The sequence below is a fragment of the Jatropha curcas genome, chromosome 10 (genome assembly GCF_041381405.1).
Source record: "Jatropha curcas cultivar XTBG-Jc1 chromosome 10, XTBG_Jcur_1.0, whole genome shotgun sequence".
Taxonomy (NCBI): domain Eukaryota; kingdom Viridiplantae; phylum Streptophyta; class Magnoliopsida; order Malpighiales; family Euphorbiaceae; genus Jatropha; species Jatropha curcas.
Genome location: NC_143160.1, coordinates 4,124,875 through 4,143,572, shown reverse-complemented (window position 1 = coordinate 4,143,572; position 18,698 = coordinate 4,124,875). Strand labels below are relative to the sequence as shown.

General features: G+C 32.9%; 3 protein-coding genes across 4 annotated transcripts; 2 read left to right on the top strand and 1 right to left on the bottom strand.

The window, feature by feature from the left end:
- Positions 1–113: 113 nt before the first annotated feature.
- LOC149492952 (ubiquitin-like modifier-activating enzyme 5) lies at positions 114–2,526 on the bottom strand (the record flags this gene model as incomplete). Of its 2 annotated transcripts, XM_089726604.1 has the most annotated exon segments (6): positions 114–266; positions 551–619; positions 828–956; positions 1,804–1,917; positions 2,026–2,094; positions 2,274–2,526. In XM_089726604.1, coding segments are annotated over 6 exon segments (624 nt in total), but the record flags the coding sequence as incomplete, so codon positions are not given.
- Positions 2,527–10,514: 7,988 nt separating this feature from the next.
- LOC105640196 (HCP-like superfamily protein with MYND-type zinc finger) lies at positions 10,515–12,191 on the top strand. The gene is made up of 3 exons (XM_012224445.4): positions 10,515–10,835; positions 10,912–11,074; positions 11,167–12,191. The coding sequence occupies exons 1-3, from the start codon at positions 10,693–10,695 to the stop codon at positions 11,935–11,937; spliced, it is 1,077 nt and encodes a 358-aa protein (XP_012079835.1). The 5' UTR covers positions 10,515–10,692; the 3' UTR covers positions 11,938–12,191.
- Positions 12,192–14,555: 2,364 nt separating this feature from the next.
- LOC149492951 (uncharacterized) lies at positions 14,556–18,426 on the top strand (the record flags this gene model as incomplete). Its single annotated transcript, XM_089715790.1, has 4 exons — positions 14,556–15,022; positions 16,660–16,718; positions 17,829–18,121; positions 18,256–18,426. Coding segments are annotated over 4 exons (975 nt in total), but the record flags the coding sequence as incomplete, so codon positions are not given.
- Between the last annotated feature and the right edge of the window lie 272 nt (positions 18,427–18,698).

Here is an 18,698-nt window from a genome sequence, read left to right as displayed (position 1 = left end):
ATCAGGATGAAAATCTTTACATTTGGAAAAGGCCATCAGACCTGGCAGTGGCATCTGTCATGAAAAACAAATGAAAAGAAAAAAAACTATGGTGCTACAACAGTGTTCTTCACCTGGTTAACAGCCATCCTTGCTTCATAGTTATCCACACAGCTTAAAACAAGATCTACTCCACTACCTTCTTTACTTGATCGAAATGATTTATTTTTTAAACTTGACATGAAGGTTTCAAATCCTTGAACTGTTGTGATGTTCAGCGTATAGCTCTGAATAGAAAAGATCCAATGAAAATACAGTCAGCAGAATAATAGTAGAAATTCAGAAAAATAGAAAGCAATCTTCTTCTGAGATTGTATTGACCTAATAGAACCAAACTATTCACAAGCATAAAAGACAAATGGGCCTACCCTTCTTCATCCCCTCCCCAATCAAAAGGGGATGGTGCACATGTGCAAGTTAGAGTGAAAGTTATCTTTCAGGAAAACTATTAAGGTGATAAGTCTATCATGGTCGACAAGCCACATGCGCATAAAGTTTTGCATGCACTTACCTCAAGCACAACATCAGGATTTATATCTGAAAGGGTCTGAACAGCAGCATCAGTCTTTGTCATGCCAACCTAAGAGCATACATATTTGTAAATGAATTATATATAAGCTTTGTTTTTCACGCAAATACATAAATGTGTTGTCAGCATAAAATAAACTAAAACTAAATGGCTGTAAAGAAAAAGAGCTTCGTGGTATTACTCAAAAATTCCAAGTTTTAGATGCATATTGCATCAGGAATATTATATTCTGAAAGTAAAAAGCACGAAAAGAAAAAACCTGCTCTGGACGAAAGAAAAGTCTGTTCATGTTGGCCAACTCCACTTTGTCATAATCATACAACAATAGACGGCCTATGCCACATCTTGTTAGCATCTCAGCTGCAACACTGCCAACACCACCAATTCCCTGTGATCAAATAAAAAACAACCAATTAAAAGGAGAATCGTGATCCATTGAGGTAATCATAATTGGTTGAAAAAAAAAATGTACACATGCATTATTTTTGCTAGGAGCAATAACAAGAAATCATGGAAGCTCAAAGTTCATGCTACTTGATGGGTTCGCCAAACCCTATCCTATCATATTTATTGAAACGAGTAGACGTGTAAGATCAATATCTCTAGAAACCTCCTCTGAAACCAGTATCTTAAGATTTGATTCAAGGAAAAAGTATAGCTATTCAAAAATTCATATTTATGTGCTATAACCACAAGAACTATGAATTTCATCCACTGAGATCTACCTTTGCTAGAAACTGACCAGATCATCTGGATAGTTGTGCATTGACATGAAGGTGGATTTTGGAATTTTGTTCAAGTGAAAAATCATAAAAATCGACACAATGTCAAATTTAAGTTCCTTTACATTTCAAATGATATCTATCCGAATGGACCTACATTTTGCCAAATATTAGGTAGATTCATTTATCGAGGATATCAGATAGTGCAGATTGCAGGCACATAAGAAGAAAGAACCTGCAAAGCAGGATCACAAAATTCAAGTTACCATAGTTATCAATAATAAGAGAACTAGATATTTATCCTCACATATCTTAGTAACTTCAAGAATAAACTAGTTAGTTTTCTAGATTGTATAAGTATCAATCTCCCTCTCTTGTAAACTGCTTCTTGATCCTCTATTTCTCCCATTAATAACATTCTATTTTCATTCACGCAAATTCCAAATTGACAAATGCATTAAAAAGTGTTTTGTTGCTCATCAACGTAATCATAAAGAGGAGATAAATACAGACAACAATGGCAACAGAGAACTCCCGTATTCTCTCATAGTTCTCCACAATTCCCATCCTTTGAAGAGCCATGAGCCTACTATAAGGATTGCTATCCACCACCTCAGCACTCATATCCTGTCACCAGAATAAATCATTCATTCACCAGCATTACAGTCACACATTTCAACTATAAAATTGAAAAACAAAGCCATTGGTAAAATGACAAATAAGAAAAAAGAATACCTTGACTTTTGAACGCCGACCAGGTGCAGACTTTGCCAGGTTTGTTAGATGTTCAACGCGCGATTGCAGCTACAAAAAACACACACACGCACACAAAAAAAAGGTTATCCCAAATTCACAAATTGTTTCACTTTGATCCAAGAAATGCAAAGCTGTAACGATCAACAGAAAATTCAGATTAATCTCACAATTTCGTAAATTAACTGATTAGAATCCATAGAAAATGCATTACGTGCAAGTGTATACACCTTATCGATTGAAGTCTGATGTTGAGGATCAGGCAAAGAACGCTTCAGAGATTCGAGATCATTAAGCATCTCTTTGAATTCCGCCTCCATTTCAGCTTCTGCTGTTGCTACTGAGCTGAGCTAAGCTGAATCTGCTTCTGTATCCTAAAACCTATATCACTGAAAATCTGCAATCTTGTCTATTCCCTCAAAATTCGTTGCCTCTACAGTAATTTTTTTCTCAGTGGATTCCGAATGGAAGCCACGCAGATGCTTTGGAAAGTGGACTCTCTTCATTTCTCTGTTTTGATGGACTATAGTGTGGGCCGTCAAAGGGCCTTCAAAGCCCATTACTAGAAGACCTGTTATCATAGTCCAAATTACTGTTACAAAGTTGGATCCTTCGGCTCAAATGCGAAATCAAAATCGGCAGGCTTTCTATGAAGAAAATTGCATTAGGTAGACGATTTAATATTGGTGCACATAAATTAACCTGAGACTACTTTTAATTTGTGAGTACCAAAAAGAAAAATAATAATATTTTTTTTTAATAAAATAATAATAAAAGATGACCCTTTTTTGCCCTTTTTCCCACATACAAATTTAAAAGAATTGATTATCATTCATCTTGAGATTGTTTTCAACAAGATCCATTTTCAATTTGCAGATGTAATATTTGAGAGACATCTCAACAGCAAAGGCTTAGAATATTTGTCAGAAGACTATAATTGAATTTCCCTAGAGATGGAAGCACAAGCTAAGCGGGCTGATCAACATCAAGATTTATGGAGCCATTGCCTCCTCAAATTTTTCAAAAATTTTATTATCCCTCCAAGTTTTATTTATATCTTTAAATTTATAAATATTGAGCGATGGATTCTATTTTTTTTACTCTTCCAATGTTGAATCTATAATTCCAACTTAAAGCTATGATTTGTGGGTGAAAGAGTTTGAAATGACCCTTTTTATTAGAACTACACAGAACTCGTTTTAATTTGATTCAATCGAATTCAATTTGAGAGTTTGAAAATATAATAAGTTGAATCGAATCAATTATCACTGTGATACACAAATTGGATTTGATTAGGTTACAACAATCCAATTATTATTATTATTAAGAAACTTTTTTTTGGAAGTATACAATTACGTTGTAATTTATTAATTGTGATTTATAAAACTTATTATATAATTATATTAATAAGTATATTTAATTTTGTTAATTATTATTTTAAAAATATTTATATTTCATTTTAAATTATTTAATATTATTTACCATTTATTAACCAACATATTTATATTTTAATCCGATATGATTTAGCCCGTTAATAAATTGCATGTCCATGCATCTAATGAGATGGATTATATTAAAAAAATTATTGACCCTACCAAGTATGTGTGGTCTAATTAATTTTTTTATGTCTTGTAAAAAATGCAGAATATGAGAAGTCTTGAGTTCGAATTCACTCCACCATATAAATTATCACCAATCTAGTGAATATCCAGAGAGATAGTTATTTTTATTTTATAACTCACATATTCTTCCAGTTCATTAAGCCTATAAAATATATATAAAAAAATTATTGACCCATACATTTAGGTAGTTGAATTTTGTCATCTTTGGACTGTCCAAACTTCCATTTCCAACCGTTTAAGAGCCAAATCAATGTGAAACCTAGGTAACCATCTTGTAAAGAATTGACTCGTAGAAAAGAAGTTACAACAAAAAGATGAGTATCAAATAAAACTATTACTATGTTCTCTACCTAAAACTAAAGATAAAGAAGAGAAGTCATCTAACTTTTAAACCACGACCAAGTCTTTCTTGAGTAATGACAAAGAAAATCCAAAAACAAGAGACGGGTAGATCAAAAAAACATACAAGGGCAAGAAACCGAATCTTGGATAAGGTTGAAACCATCACTAATCAAATGGAGAAGGCCCAAGCAGGGCCCATGTGGAGCCCATGGGTATCTACTATCATACCAAACTTGATAAACAATTTGCACCATGGCTCTATTGCTAACTTGTTATGCAAAATTCACATATAATTTGAAGCTTATCCCAAAATTTTTCTAGTCCCCATCAAAGTTCCTTTAAATTAAATTGAGTGGACCCATAGTGCCAAAGAAATTCAAATTGTATCATTATATGTAAATGTCACAAATTGTGCATCAAATATATTGAGAAGAGGTTGATAAGCCACCCACTACCATTCCCCACAATGTGTAGATGACCATATATTATATATATGTCAAGCTTTATGTCAATGTTTGGGATTGATTATAATTCTAGCATATCATGGTTTAGGATTTCCTTTGTTTAATAATTGTAAATGGAAAGTTAACTAAATCGTTCTATAATTTAAGATCGTTGCTTCTAGATTGTTTGTAGAGTGACTTAAATTTGATCATGGAATAGAGTAAAGAAGGAAAGCAATCAACAAAATTTTAGCATATGCAAAACTTAGTTTATAAGATTTATTTACACATGTTATATGAATGATTTCATATATCAAGCCAATAGGATAAGAGTTTTTTAAAACAATGTTTACTGTTTTATCTTTCTTTCCTATTCCAGTGTATAATTATAAATATAAATATATTCATATACCGAATGTAAATAAGTCTTTCTTTCATTTCTTTTTGGCATCAATACCATTTTCTAAATACACATAAACTATCTACTATTTCAATGTTTTTTTTTTTTTTTTTTTTTGAAAAAATGCATAGGAATATGCTATCATATATATTAAAAAATATATTTAATCCCCCAATTCATCATTAGGAAAAAGAAAAAAGAAAAGAAAGAAATTGAGATTGTTAACCTAATTACTACTAATGACCGTAGAAGTATGTAAATAGTCTAGGTGGTGTTATAGGAATTGAAAATTTCAATAAACTGTCTTTAGGAACACATTTTAATTAGGAATTGTAAAGCAATTTCTTTTTTTCTCTCTCTCTATCTTAAGCTTTTTTCTACATATAAAAGAGAAGGTGTAGACACCCTGTAAAAAAATAGTAGTTTCATTGCATTCTTCTGTCGTGATCAATGTTTAAAATAACTTTCAGGAACTATGAGTTACGAATTGCAATAATTCACTAATTAAAAGTCTCATTTTCACTCATTTCATCAGCCCATTTTCTTAAACACAGACCTTCAACTAAAAAAAAATTAAAAGCAGAACTAAAAATAATTAATACTACCACAATCAAACTTTAACTTTTAAAAGTGATTTTAAATAGCTTATCTCGTAGCCACAACCGACACATTTCTAATAGAAAGGCTCTAGACATCTATTTAATTGGATGAGATTGAAAGTATGCATTACAAGGCGATTAGAATAATATTGCAGACTAGATGCTTCTTTTTTTTTTTTTTTAATTAAGTTCAAGTACTAATTAATCACAATTATGAATTATTACGATTTTTTTTTTTTTTGCTAATTTTGTGCAAATTGAGTGTTTTTCTTTAAATAGTAAGAAATGAAGTTGAAAAGAGTGGACGAGTCTTCATTGGGAAGAAGAAGTGAAGTTGGTAGAGAAGTCCAAACAATCTACTTAAACTAAGCAACTGTAATGGCGGCTTATTGGGGGAGGAGGAAGAAACCGCACATCCATTAATTATTAATTATTAATTTGATATAAACGTAGCAGCAATTCCTAAGGACTTTCATGGTACTCCTTTTGATGTGACAAAGAAAGGCAAAGCATAAGCATGTTTTTTGGACATTTCATACTGTTTCTCCATTCTCTCTCAATTTTGTTTTCGAGACTGCTCCAATTTTGTCGGTGTACACAAGAATTCCCCTCCTCCTCCCATTCTAAATACTTTTGTGCCTAACAACAGGCACAAAAGTTGATTGGGTTTATTTGGAAATTCTTAAACAGTGAGCATTCTCGTTTGCTTCTCACGCTTCCTCCCTTTCCCTGTTCATAACCATATATACATATATATGTAATTATGGCAGTGGAACTGTAATCACTTATGCACATATACTTTACTGCTTCTGATTATAACTCATGCCATCTTCAAATCTCTAAGGAGACAAATGAACAAATGAAAACGGGAGGAGAGGCGGTGGGGTCATCGATCACCACAGTTTTCCACAGTTTTGGTAATTTTCATTCTTTTGCTTCAGTTGCGAGGTCAACAAGCCAACTTCATTACTTTTTTGCACCATGGACTATTTCCTTGCCCTGGAGAAGAAGATACAGCATAACAAAGAAAAAGAAAAGTCGCCAAGTCAAGTCTTCACGATATTTTGTACTTCGAAGAAAATATTTACATACAATCAAAAATAAATTTTTAATTATAACGAACTTATATTTTTATGGAATTTTTTATGGCAATGGATTTTTTTTTTTTATGAAATCTGCATCATTCTATTATTAAAAAAAAAAAAAAAGAAAAAAAGCATGCATTTTATATTTTTTTTTTTTCCAGAAAACGAAATAAGGGACAGAGAAGCACCATTACACAAATGATGCAACCTTTGCTTGTGATAATGGTTAATCAATATCATAGTTAGTAGCTATCTTATTGACAAATTAAATTAAAAAAATAATAATAATGGCAATCATACTATGTCTCTTGTAGAACATGAATTGCCATAATGTTCTTCACGTCTGATGGAAGATATTTTTTTAATTACTACTATACAAATAATTAGTCAAGGTCATGCATTTATTTAATTAAATATTAAACCTGCAGGCAGACATTGATCTTATTATAATTATTAATGTCAATTAATTAATTAAGTGCTACGTGATTTATACTATATGGTTAGAGAATTACTGCGGGAAATCGAAAATTATTACAAGGTTCAATTAAGTATTTAACACGCAACAACAACATATAATCTGACAATAATTTTGTAGTATATGACACACAAGAAATTCTTTCTTATTGCATTTGGCTGATCAACTTGCTGAGGAAACAAATGGCTGCATACCTATTTCTATGGGCGTCACCCTTACAACCTGTTGAACTGAAATTTTGACTTTTGGATGTAATTTTTCATTTCTGTTTCGATTAATCAAGTTACAATTAATTAAAAAATTACAATTAAAGAGTACACGAAATAATTAACTTGGAATATTAAGAGATTATTTACTCTAGATCTACAGAATTCGTTGCATTCCCACTAAAATAATCATCATAATAAACGAATTATGTTGGGTAATTAATTTCACTATAAATGGATTTTGGCCTACCTCTTGAAATTTTAATATATTAATAAAATTATTAATTATTCAAACTTCATGTCCCTAGCTAGTTTAGATATTAATGACTTAGTATGATAGAGATGTAAAGTGTGCTATTATGGTTTTGATTACTAGCTACGTTGAGACATCAGACATGCCACCCTCTTTCTTAATTATCACTCACAAATCTTTCTTTTTCCAACATTGAATGATTTTTTTTTTCCAAAATTAAAATGAATTACATTAAAAAATAATTTTTTTATTTCCAATCAAATCTTTTATTGAAAATTTAATTCAAAATTGTGTAACGATAATAATTAAATTTTAGTTTCAAACTACTGTCAATAATGTAATTAAGTTCGCTATGTTGATTATAATCGGGCTATATATATATATATATATAATTAATTCGGATTTGTATGATGTGGATATATTTTTTTTTTTTATCAGATCCTTATATTGCAATAATACAAAGTTGGAATTGAAAATGATGAAGCCATTGGAATAGGTGGCAAATTATAACGTTGTCAATAATGATAAACCCACCCATATACTAAATTAACATACTTACTTGCAGCATTTGAACAGCAACTCAGCAAATTACTCACACAACCTATTTTGTCTTGTAGCAAAGAAGTGTTTTTTAAACTACCAGAAAAGGAATGCTTTTAAATTATTGTCGTTTAATTTTCTTCACCTGACGTTTTCTTCGCAAACATGGAACTATCACTGCCTTACTCATATCAAAGAAAAAAAAGACCATTGCACAAATGGCACGATAGCAACAACACATAACTCGTTTCTTACCAAATCCAAAAGATTAATTAATTAAGATTTGATTGTTTCTTCTTCTTCATCTTCTCTTTTATCTTTTTTAATTGATCTTTGCTTTGATGGTATTGAAAAGGATTTTTGTTCCACCAACTCCACACCTCTTTAAAGGTTAAACCTTATCAGCTTATCCAGTTCAGGAAGTGAGAAACGTTTTTTTAATATTTTTTCTGTTTTGTTTTATCTATGTCCCTACATAAAAATATCTATGATTTTTCCAAACTTGGTAGATAGGTCACGATTTGCAACTTGCATTTGCGTTCTTCTTAACTTGCAACTTGCACCATGCGTGGAGATGTTAGATGAGGAGCCTGCTTTCCCCTCACTTATCACGGTTACCTAACCTCTTTACATCTTTATTAATTAGCTTTACCAAATGGAGGATAAGAACAAATCAATAATTAATCAAATCAATAATTAATCTCCTTAATTTACTGTAATTACAGGTTACATATATATTGTTTTGAAAATACCATGGTGCAATATTATATTTTTTATCCTACAATTTAGCTAATCTTCACATTCGCCGTTCAAGCAAAACCTCGTTAGCTTAAATACAATTAAAGATTTATTACTATTAAAATCTAATAATAATTTACTAGTGAAGTATTTATGTTGGTGTAGAAAATCAAAATTCATTAAGAATTTTTCATGTATATATCTTAATCTAATTAGTAATAAGAGTGAGATTATCTAAAGTAGGTGATACACATGAATTGATAATTTTTGATATATATTACTAACATGGGAAAAATAATTATACCACAAAAAAACATATAGATAAGGAGTAATTAATAGGTTTGCAGAACGCCATTTTTAGACAAACTACACGTTTTTCCTGTTTTGGGGCTAATAAAATATATGCTTATAGCAAAGCAAATTTGAATTACGCGATTGAAATGGAGAAACTTAGTTGAGTTCATTTGATATTTGAAGCAAAGCAAAGCTACTTAATTAGTTAGATCCGTAGATGCACTTACTTTTCAATTTTCACGTTCAAAATGTGCAACTCAAAAATCAAAATGATAGTCAGAAAAATAAAGTCCGAGGATTATTTTACATGGCTTTTACAAGTTCAATAAATCTATAGGCTGTAGCAGTAAAATCATACTCTATTTGTTATTTTAATTCACTGTATTAGCAATTAGCGAGGGGTTTAGGTCTAGGTCTAGAATGCCTAAACGGCAAAAAACCTGTGTTGGTATCAGATCAGATATGAAAATTGAAGTCTATCGAATAGAGAGCAACCAACAAAAAGCGTCTCGCTAGAAAACGACACACGTACTGTGGCTGTCCTTTCATAATTCATTGGCATTCGATATGCTTTCCAACAATAACCTAATGCTATACGCTGGATACTTCTTTCTTTCTCTTCGTCCTTTCACGCTATTCCCACCCAGCAATTGCACTCTGTAATGAACACACTAGCCCTTTTCCTTTCTGGCAGTAACTTTTCATATGACTTCAGTGTTTATAATCTTCGGTGAGTTTGTGAGAATAAATTAAAAAAGTTTCTCTCTTCAGCGTTTCAGGCAGAAAACTACTAAAATAGTTACTTTTATTTCGAAAGAATTTATTTTATTTTTTACATATTAGTCTTAGTTTAATTATTAAAAAAATAATTACACATCAAAATATAATCTAACGGTAGACATGGTAAACAGTTAATTAAAAATTTAAAGAATAGTAAAAATACATTTTATAGCCTAATCTGTGATGAGAAGAAAGTTTCCATTTCACCTCCAGTAATTTTTGAATTTCAAACGAGTATGAAACAGCCGCCCCTCCTTTTTTTTTTTTAACTTTTGAATGGGATCAAACAGACTAATCGATTGCACTTGATAGCAGCAGGCCAATTAATTCCAATCTCCAACCGCACCCAACCCAACTCAACTTTAGCACTAATTTGTCTTTTCATTGAACCCTATGCATGGCCTTGGCGCTGGGGCCCCTTTGACCATAAACTTTGTCTCTATCAAAAAAAAAAAAAAAAAGAACTATGAATAATAATAATACCATCAATAGAGGAAATCAAATTATAAAGCCAAAAAATAAGAAACCGGGTAAAAATGCCAACGGAAATTGCCATTTCCTACCTACAAGTTTATTAGGGAACCATAACCTCATTATATTATTATACTATACGTTTGTGGGTCCATCATAAAATTAAAAGACTCACCCTTCTACATATATATAACTTCATCTTCTTTTTCAGAGGGAGCTAGCAAAAGCCGTATGGTTGGCCAACGCACACAGGCCACAGCCAGTGCAGGAGACAGCAGACAGTCTCGTTTCGTTTCTCTATAGACTTGGAAGTTGAGATGACAGAGTTTTTTTAGGTCTCTGCTTTGGTTTTCCCTATAACACCATCACATCGCAGAAAACGAAGAAAAGAGAAAGAGAGGATGCCACAGCGAAAAAGGCTAAAAACTTCCTATGCTAAATCTGATCTGTTCGATGAATTACCAGACGATATTGTCGTTTCCATTCTTTGCAAGCTCAGCTCCTCCGCTTCTTGCCCTTCAGATTTCATCAACATTCTCATAACGTACGTGGCTAATATATGCTTAATATGTATGCGTAATGTTCTTCTTCTTGATATTGTTTTGATTGTTTAAAAACAGATGCAAACGATTGAATCGGTTAGCTGCTCATCCTCTAGTTATATCCAAAGCCGGGCCTAAGACGTTTGCGATCAAAGCCAAAAACTGGTCAGATTCTGCTCACCGGTTTCTCAAACAGTGTCTTAACGCCGGCAACACCGAAGCCTCCTATACTCTAGGAATGGTCAGTGTCTGCATATGATATTCTTCATATCTCTATTTGTTTTGAAGAAGTCGAAAACTTCATTGTCAAACTCTCTTTATTTTTTGTTCTAGATCCGATTTTATTGCTTGCAAAACCGAGTAAGTGGAGCGTCATTGATGGCAAAGGCCGCCATCAAATCTCACGCGCCGGCTCTCTATTCTCTTGCTGTTATGCAGTTCAACGGAAGCGGTGGCTCTAAAAACGACAAAGATCTCCGGGCCGGTGTCGCTTTATGTGCTCGAGCCGCCGTCTTGGGTCATATCGATGCGCTTCGGGAGCTAGGCCATTGTCTCCAAGACGGTTACGGCGTAGCCCAAAATATTACTGAGGGACGCCGTCTCCTAATCCAGGCCAACGCGAGGGAGCTGGAGTCAACTTTACGTTCCATGCTGAAGTGGCAACCGCAGCGCCAACAGCTGCACCTGCAGGAGCACCGACAGCCGCAGCCTCTCCAATATACTTCCTGTGTGATCATGGGAAGCATGGGCTGTCCATTGCTAAGCGACTTTGGGTGTAATGTGCCGGCGCGGGAGGGGCATCCGGCGAACCAGTTTTTGAGAGAGTGGTTTGAGTCGGGACGCGGGGTTCTTGGGCCAAACTTGAGGTTATGCTCTCACAGTGGATGCGGGCGGCCGGAGACAAGGCCGCACGAGTTCCGGCGGTGTTCTGTTTGTGGCAAAGTTAATTATTGCTCGCGGGGATGTCAAGCACTTGATTGGAGGTTAAGGCACAAAACGGAATGTATACCAATGGAGCAGTGGCATGGCGTAGACGGCGGTGATAACGAGATTGGTGGAATGATAGAGATTGAAGATGGTGATAATGTGGGTATTCTTCAGTGATAGAGATTAAAATTAAATTTTTGCCGCTTGATTTGGAAAATTTTTTTATGGTAAGGATATTTTATTTTGTTTAATTTTATTATTTATATGCTTTTTTAATATATTTTTAATGTACATATCGGAAGGGGTTATGTAGCAATTTTGTACCTATATTATGGTAGGGGAAAATCATAGAAAACGCCTTTGCCGTTATATATATATATAATTAATTTGCTCTATTTTTTATCCAAAATAAAATTAAAATATGTTTATTATTTAACTCTTACATGGTCTGTATATTTAACAATGTTTTTTCTATATGTTTTACTAAAAAAAAATTATCTTAATTCTTGTACAATTTGTACATAACACAACCATAATAATAAGTTTATTTTTGTTTTCATCCATTCTAAAATATAGACAATTTTCCTTTTGAGATTACTATATATATCAGTGCCTTATTTAATTTGCATCGTTATCAAGCAAACAATATTAAGTGTGATATTGGAAAACTATATCACATATTAATCCTGTTTATACAGTATTATTTACATATATTTTTTTAATTATGCTATATATAAACAGAATTGTACTTATGAGCATACAATACAACACATCCATCATCATGTAAACAATCGAGTGAGATATTTAGATAGATATACATAACGAAATGCGAGACTGAAAATAACTGTGTTTATGATAAAATAGACTGATGATGAGCCTTTTATCACAACTATCGTGAGGCGTGAATAGATTTTGTTGAGTTGCTAATATTGTTCCAACTATAAACACCCGTCACTCTCCCAGATAGATACAGAATTGTCGCGGAGGGAGGGCAGGAGGGACGCCGGACGCTAACAGCCATTAACCATTGGACTGGAAAAAATGTAAGCAAAGCAAGCAGAACCGCTAGGCGACAGCCACGTGATTAGCTCTGGGAGCCACTAATGCGACTTTGATAACAAGTAATTAAAGACGGCCGGCAATTATAGCCCCTTTTAAACATTAATAACGGGCTGATTGCCATCATTCTCTCCATTTTAAAAGTTTTTACTAAATAGGAACAATTTTTTCTAACAAAATAAATTAAATCAAATTTTATAAAAATATTTATGTATATTTTATTGTTTTTACCCAAAATCAAATTAGATCACACAAAACTGAAGTTCTTTGGATCTTTCTTTAAATTGTTTATTATTCGAGTGCACAAAGTGATTTTGAGAGAGGAAAATTTTTCATAAATATAAAATTAAATTATTCAATTTCGAATAAAATTTTTGTTACATTCATCCAGGGTAAATAATATTACTTTTCTGAAAATTACTAAAAAAAACCAAGCAAAATGTTGCTTGTGGCTAGGCCCACGAAGTTATGACAATGAGTTGGCTCCAATGGCCCAACCGATACGGTCAGGATGATGAAAGGCCTAATGAAGGGCATTGTTTTGTTTGCCATTTCTTCAAGTTGCCTGAGCTCACAGAGGGCGAAGGAAGTTTCCGGATTTATCTCATCTAATGTGACGCTCCGATTAAAGGAAAATTACGCAAATATTTAATTGGGTGGAATGCAATATAATATAATTAGAGATGTCGAATAGTGATAAATATATTACAATTTGTTATTATATTTTTTGTCATGTAATTGAAAAATTTTAGTTTTACAAAATATATTTAGACATTGTTATATTTAATACAACTTCCACTTTACCGCTATTACTTTAATACTTCTATCCACATTGTTTTATTTAATTATGTAATTAATTTTATATTGCAATTTAATTTATTTAATAAAATTATATGTAAAATAAATTAATTTCCAATGACTTTACTTTTTTTTCATTACATTATATTTTCTCGACTTATTTTCTTTTAATTTTTTTAATTTGAAAAAATTTATAAATTTAAATCACCTCTAATTGCTAGATATAACAAAAAATTTTGCATATATATATATATATATATTGTGGCGGTGGAGTGGTGATGGAAATAAACGGAGGTTATGAAGGTAACACTGAATGGTAAATTTTTGAGTTTAAATTTGACTATTATTTAAGTTTTTAAAGAATAACTATTACATTATTTTAATTAATGGTAGATATGATTGTAATACTAATTGCAACAAAATAAGAAAAAAATCTATTTAAATATCGCAATCAACTATGTAATGTAATTTGTATTCTATTACATAATTAATTACGTGGAACTTGCCTCATTTTAATTAAATTTTAAAAAATTTAAAAAATTGATTCTCGTTCTCCAATTTAAATTATGAGGCACTATTTTTTTAGAAAAAACTTTTCTAGAAATTCAAAACATTAGTTTTCAAATTTTTTAAACTAGAATTTTATATTTAAATCTTTTTATTTCTTCAACTTTTTTTTTTTAATTTAGCGATTTGAAACAACCCGAATTTTTATTTTCAAAGATTTTCTAATTAAATTTAATGTACCGACAGCCTGAAAATTAATATTAATATTTTAGTGCAACTATCATGAGAAACCGAACTAAAAACTGATTGAAAAAGTCGAAAAACCGTTGAAAATCGATGATTTGGGCCGAATCGAACCGAATCGAATCGGTTCGACCCAAACCATCTAGAAAATTCTCTTTTTCTTTTATCTCCAATGCTAAACTCACTCCCCCCTCACCAGCGCATCTCCACTCCATCGCCACTGCCATCACAGCGCCACTGCCACTCTTCCCTCTTCTTCTTCGTCTTCTTCCTTCCTTTCTTCCTTTCTTCCTTTTTTTCTTTCTTTTTCTTTCCTTGTGCCTGCGTTCTTGGCGAGACAAAGGCAACGCAGCAGAGCCGCGCGCCACTGCCACTCCGCCACCGCCCCTACTGCAGCTCGGCAACGCAACAGCTCCGCCAGCAGCTCCTCGTCTCCTCGGCCAGATCGCGTTGCTGCTTCTCTGTCGCGCTTACAGCAGCAGCACAGCCTTGTCAAGCCGTCGCTGCCACTGCAGATCGGGCCTCCGCCGGCGTCACAGCAGCTCTGCCGCTGCTCCAGTGCACCTCCGGCCACCAACCTCTACCTGCTCTTCATTCCGGCACGTGTAACCTCCATTTCCGGTCAAATAATTCCAGCAGCTATATTTTTTTTTAGGTATAATTAAATAGATAATTAGTTTTAGTAATTTTAGATAATTAATTTAAAAATATTTTAGTTAATTAATTTAATTCTATTAATTATAGTTAATTAAATTAATTTTATTATTTGTAGTTGATTAATTTAGTAATGTTAGTTAATGAAATTAATTTTTATTATTTGTAATTAATAAGTTAGTTAAGTTTAGATAAGTTAATGTTAGTAATGTTAGTTAATTAAATTAAACTTATTACTTTGTAGTGGATTAATGTAATTAATTTAATTTGGTAAATGTGGACAGTTAATAGCTTTGTAATTTTAGTGTTGATTTAATTAAGATAGTTTAAACATAATGTTATTGTGTGGTGATGTTGGGATTGATGGAGGATGGAAAATTTGATTGATTGATTGCCCGATGGATGGGCTGTGTGGTTTGGAAATATTAGATATATTGTTGATATTTTAACAGGTGGATAGCTCAATTTTTAGGGGAGATGTTACCGAAATTTCGGTAGAAAATAAAATAAATTTTAATAGAAAATAAAATAAGAAATAAAATATAATTCAAACGAAAACAAATAAAATAGAGTTAGATAGAAAGATAAAATTTTAGTACAGAGAAGAAATTAGATATCGAGATTAAATTACGTAGAAAAATTTAGAATATAAAATAAAATTCTTAGAAGGGTAAGGAGATATTTTGTCTGATAGAATTATTTCTTTTTGTGTCATTCTTACTTTGCTTAGATCGCCCGGGTCCATCTAGTGCTCCTCCAGGATAGAATCAAAGCTAGAACTTCGCTCTCGATCACTGTGAGTAATAATAAATAATGCATATCAACACTGCATTTGCATATCATTTATTTATAAACATTATATTTTTTTATTTACATATTTACAATATATTATAAGTATTTTATCATATATGTTATGTTACGATCACTATAATTATACTTATATATAATTGTGCATTTGGATGAAATTGGTGTATTATGATGAATGAAATGTCTGATTATTTGTGCTGTGACTATACAGTGATTTGTTTGTGTGGAATTGGGATGAAGTGGGTCACCATGGGTTTGTGAGACCGTTACCGTTATATGGATCCTGATTCTGATTACTGTTAGCCGGGTAAATGGGAGATCGGCGCCCCCGTGTGCACCTACCGTTACCGTTACCGTTAACCACAGGTTGGCTTCTTTATTGGGCGCACCGGATAATCTAGATTTGATCGCAGCCCGTAGGGTGGCCACCTGTTGTGAGCGCCTGATGATCTAGATTTGATGGAGACGACCGGGTTGCCTCCTGTTGGTATGGAAAAGAAAAGAGAGAATGCAAAAACGATGAGAGGGCTGGTCAAGTGAGGATTAGACCGGTCGGGCAGTATGGGGGATCGGCTCCCTGGTGCACATGTGAGAGGATGAGCCATGTGGGAGGACGGCTCATCGGGGGTTCGGTGACTCTACTGACTAATTTCCACGTGATGTGATTATTTGAAGGTGATATTGTTTGTGGGTGCTGATGTGATCCCATATGATTGATTATTGGGTGTTCATTCAGTATACTAGGGTGCATTTTGCTTGATTGTATGTGGTGTGTATTATTTATTATTATTTACTGAGTTGCAAAACTCACCCCCCCAATAAACCTCTCAGGTATCTGGAAGCAGCGGATTCAACTGAAGCTCTGCAATCTTCTCCGCAGAGTTATAAATGTAAACTTTATATTTCTGTTATTTAATTTTGAATGTATAAATTATTCTATTATCAGATTATTTTTGAACTCCGCAGTTATAAGATTGTGTATTTAAATTGGGCCTTATTGTTAGCACTACGCTATAACTTAATTATTGTGTAATTAACTGTAGGTAAACCAGTAAGCCCTTATTGTGATTACGAGTTATTGTGAATAGGCCCTGGTTAAATTTTATGTATTATTTGATATTGGGTCAGATGTTTGAAAATTTTATAGAACTTATATCTTAAGTCATATGGGCTTACTGTTTTGTTGAAATTAGGAGAATCATATAGACAGATTGAATAATTTAGGCTTACTAAGGGCTTCGGGGGCCTTAAGCTTACCTGGGCTCTAGTGCCGGTTCGGCCCACGGAAACGGGTCGTGACACTATTAAATTGCCTTTGTCAGTTTTCCTTTATGATAAATGATAAACGTCATATTTTTCAATTGTTTTGTATTTTAAAGAACGACTTTTCATAATAAAAAAAAATATAATATATAGTTTTTAAAATATTTTTATTGAACAATCGTAAAAAATATTTAAATCATTTAATTAAATATTTTTAATTTGTATTATGCCTTAATATGTAATCAATTTTACTATTACATAAAAATATGTTTTCAATGGTAAATATATTTTAAAAAACTTTATAAGATTGTCAAAAGTTAATATTCTCACTATAAATAAATCAAATAAAAAATGTTGTTATTGTTTTGTAATATCCTATTTCTTCTAATTATGAAAATTATGAGTATTTTTTTTGATTTTTTAATTAAAATATTATTTTTAGTACCAACAAGTGATTTCGTTTTTTATTTTTTTTAAAGAAAACTGAAAATAAAAAACTGGAAATTGCTTTGACAACTTCAATCAAAAGGAAAAGAAAAAGTCCGATGTGGCCGGTTGCGTGGCAAAATTGGCCCCACCTGCACCGCTGTAAGCCTGCAACTCAAATGAACAAAATGTGCCAGGCTCCTGAAAACCCTAGCACGAGTATCACCAAAACCCTTGCGCGTAGAGTAGCAAACATCCCTCCCCTCGAAACCAAGGCCAAAAGATAACTCTTTAGTATCGGATGTCCACAGTAGAAGAAAGAGCTGAGCAATTAGAACAGCTAGCACCGGAAAATGAAGCGCAAGAAGAAGGTGAAGGAGTAGAGGAAGAGCTGTCTTGGTCGTCGGACTCCGAAATCGGAGATGCTTTGGATTGGTTAGACTCGAAAGACGACGATGAAGCTGTCGATGGAGCTATTACTCTCAATTCGAGACGCCCGAATGCTCATGGAGGTATCCACTCTCGTCCTAATTCCTCCACGCTGCAACCTCTCTCTAATCGCAACCAGAAGTTTTCTCATCACATCCGCGCTTCTCCTTTAGAGGTATTTGTATTAATCCTAATTGTTGCTAATTGGAATTGTTTTCCAATTTCTGTAAGATGCGTGTATTTGTCTCAGCTGAATTTTGAGTTACTGTGCATATTTTATCTGTATGTTTATGTCAATTGATGATGCAGGAGTGGGAAGGGAGGTTGAATGTTGGCATGTCCAATTCTGTAACAACTGCAATTCGTGAAAGTGTTCGAGACATGGCTATTGGTAAAACTAAAACCACCGAGAAAGCAGATCGTGCAACTGTTGAGCAGGTTAATATAACTAAATTCCAAATATAACTTATGCATTCATTTATTTGTTCACGTCTTGGAATGCATTCATTTATTTGTTCACGTCTTGGAATATGGGGGAAAAAAAAAGAAAGAAGGATATAAAGTTTCAAATTTGCCCTGTTTGTGAGAGGAGTGCTCATCTGTAAAATACATAGTGTTGGTTTTGTACTTGTTTACTGAAATGTCATTAAAACAACAACACGGTGTTGGTTTTGTACTTGTTTACTGAAATGTCATTACAACAACAACAACTACTAAGCCATGATGCCAAACGCTAAAAGGTCATTTTTTTA

Coding starts and splice junctions, on each gene's coding strand:
- LOC105640196 (XM_012224445.4), top strand. CDS start 10,693: ATGCCACAGCGAAAAAGGCTAAAAACTTCCTATGCTAAATCTGATCTG. Junction 10,836..10,911: donor TTCATCAACATTCTCATAAC/GTACGTGGCTAA, acceptor GTTTAAAAACAG/ATGCAAACGATTGAATCGGT. Junction 11,075..11,166: donor CCTCCTATACTCTAGGAATG/GTCAGTGTCTGC, acceptor TTTTTGTTCTAG/ATCCGATTTTATTGCTTGCA.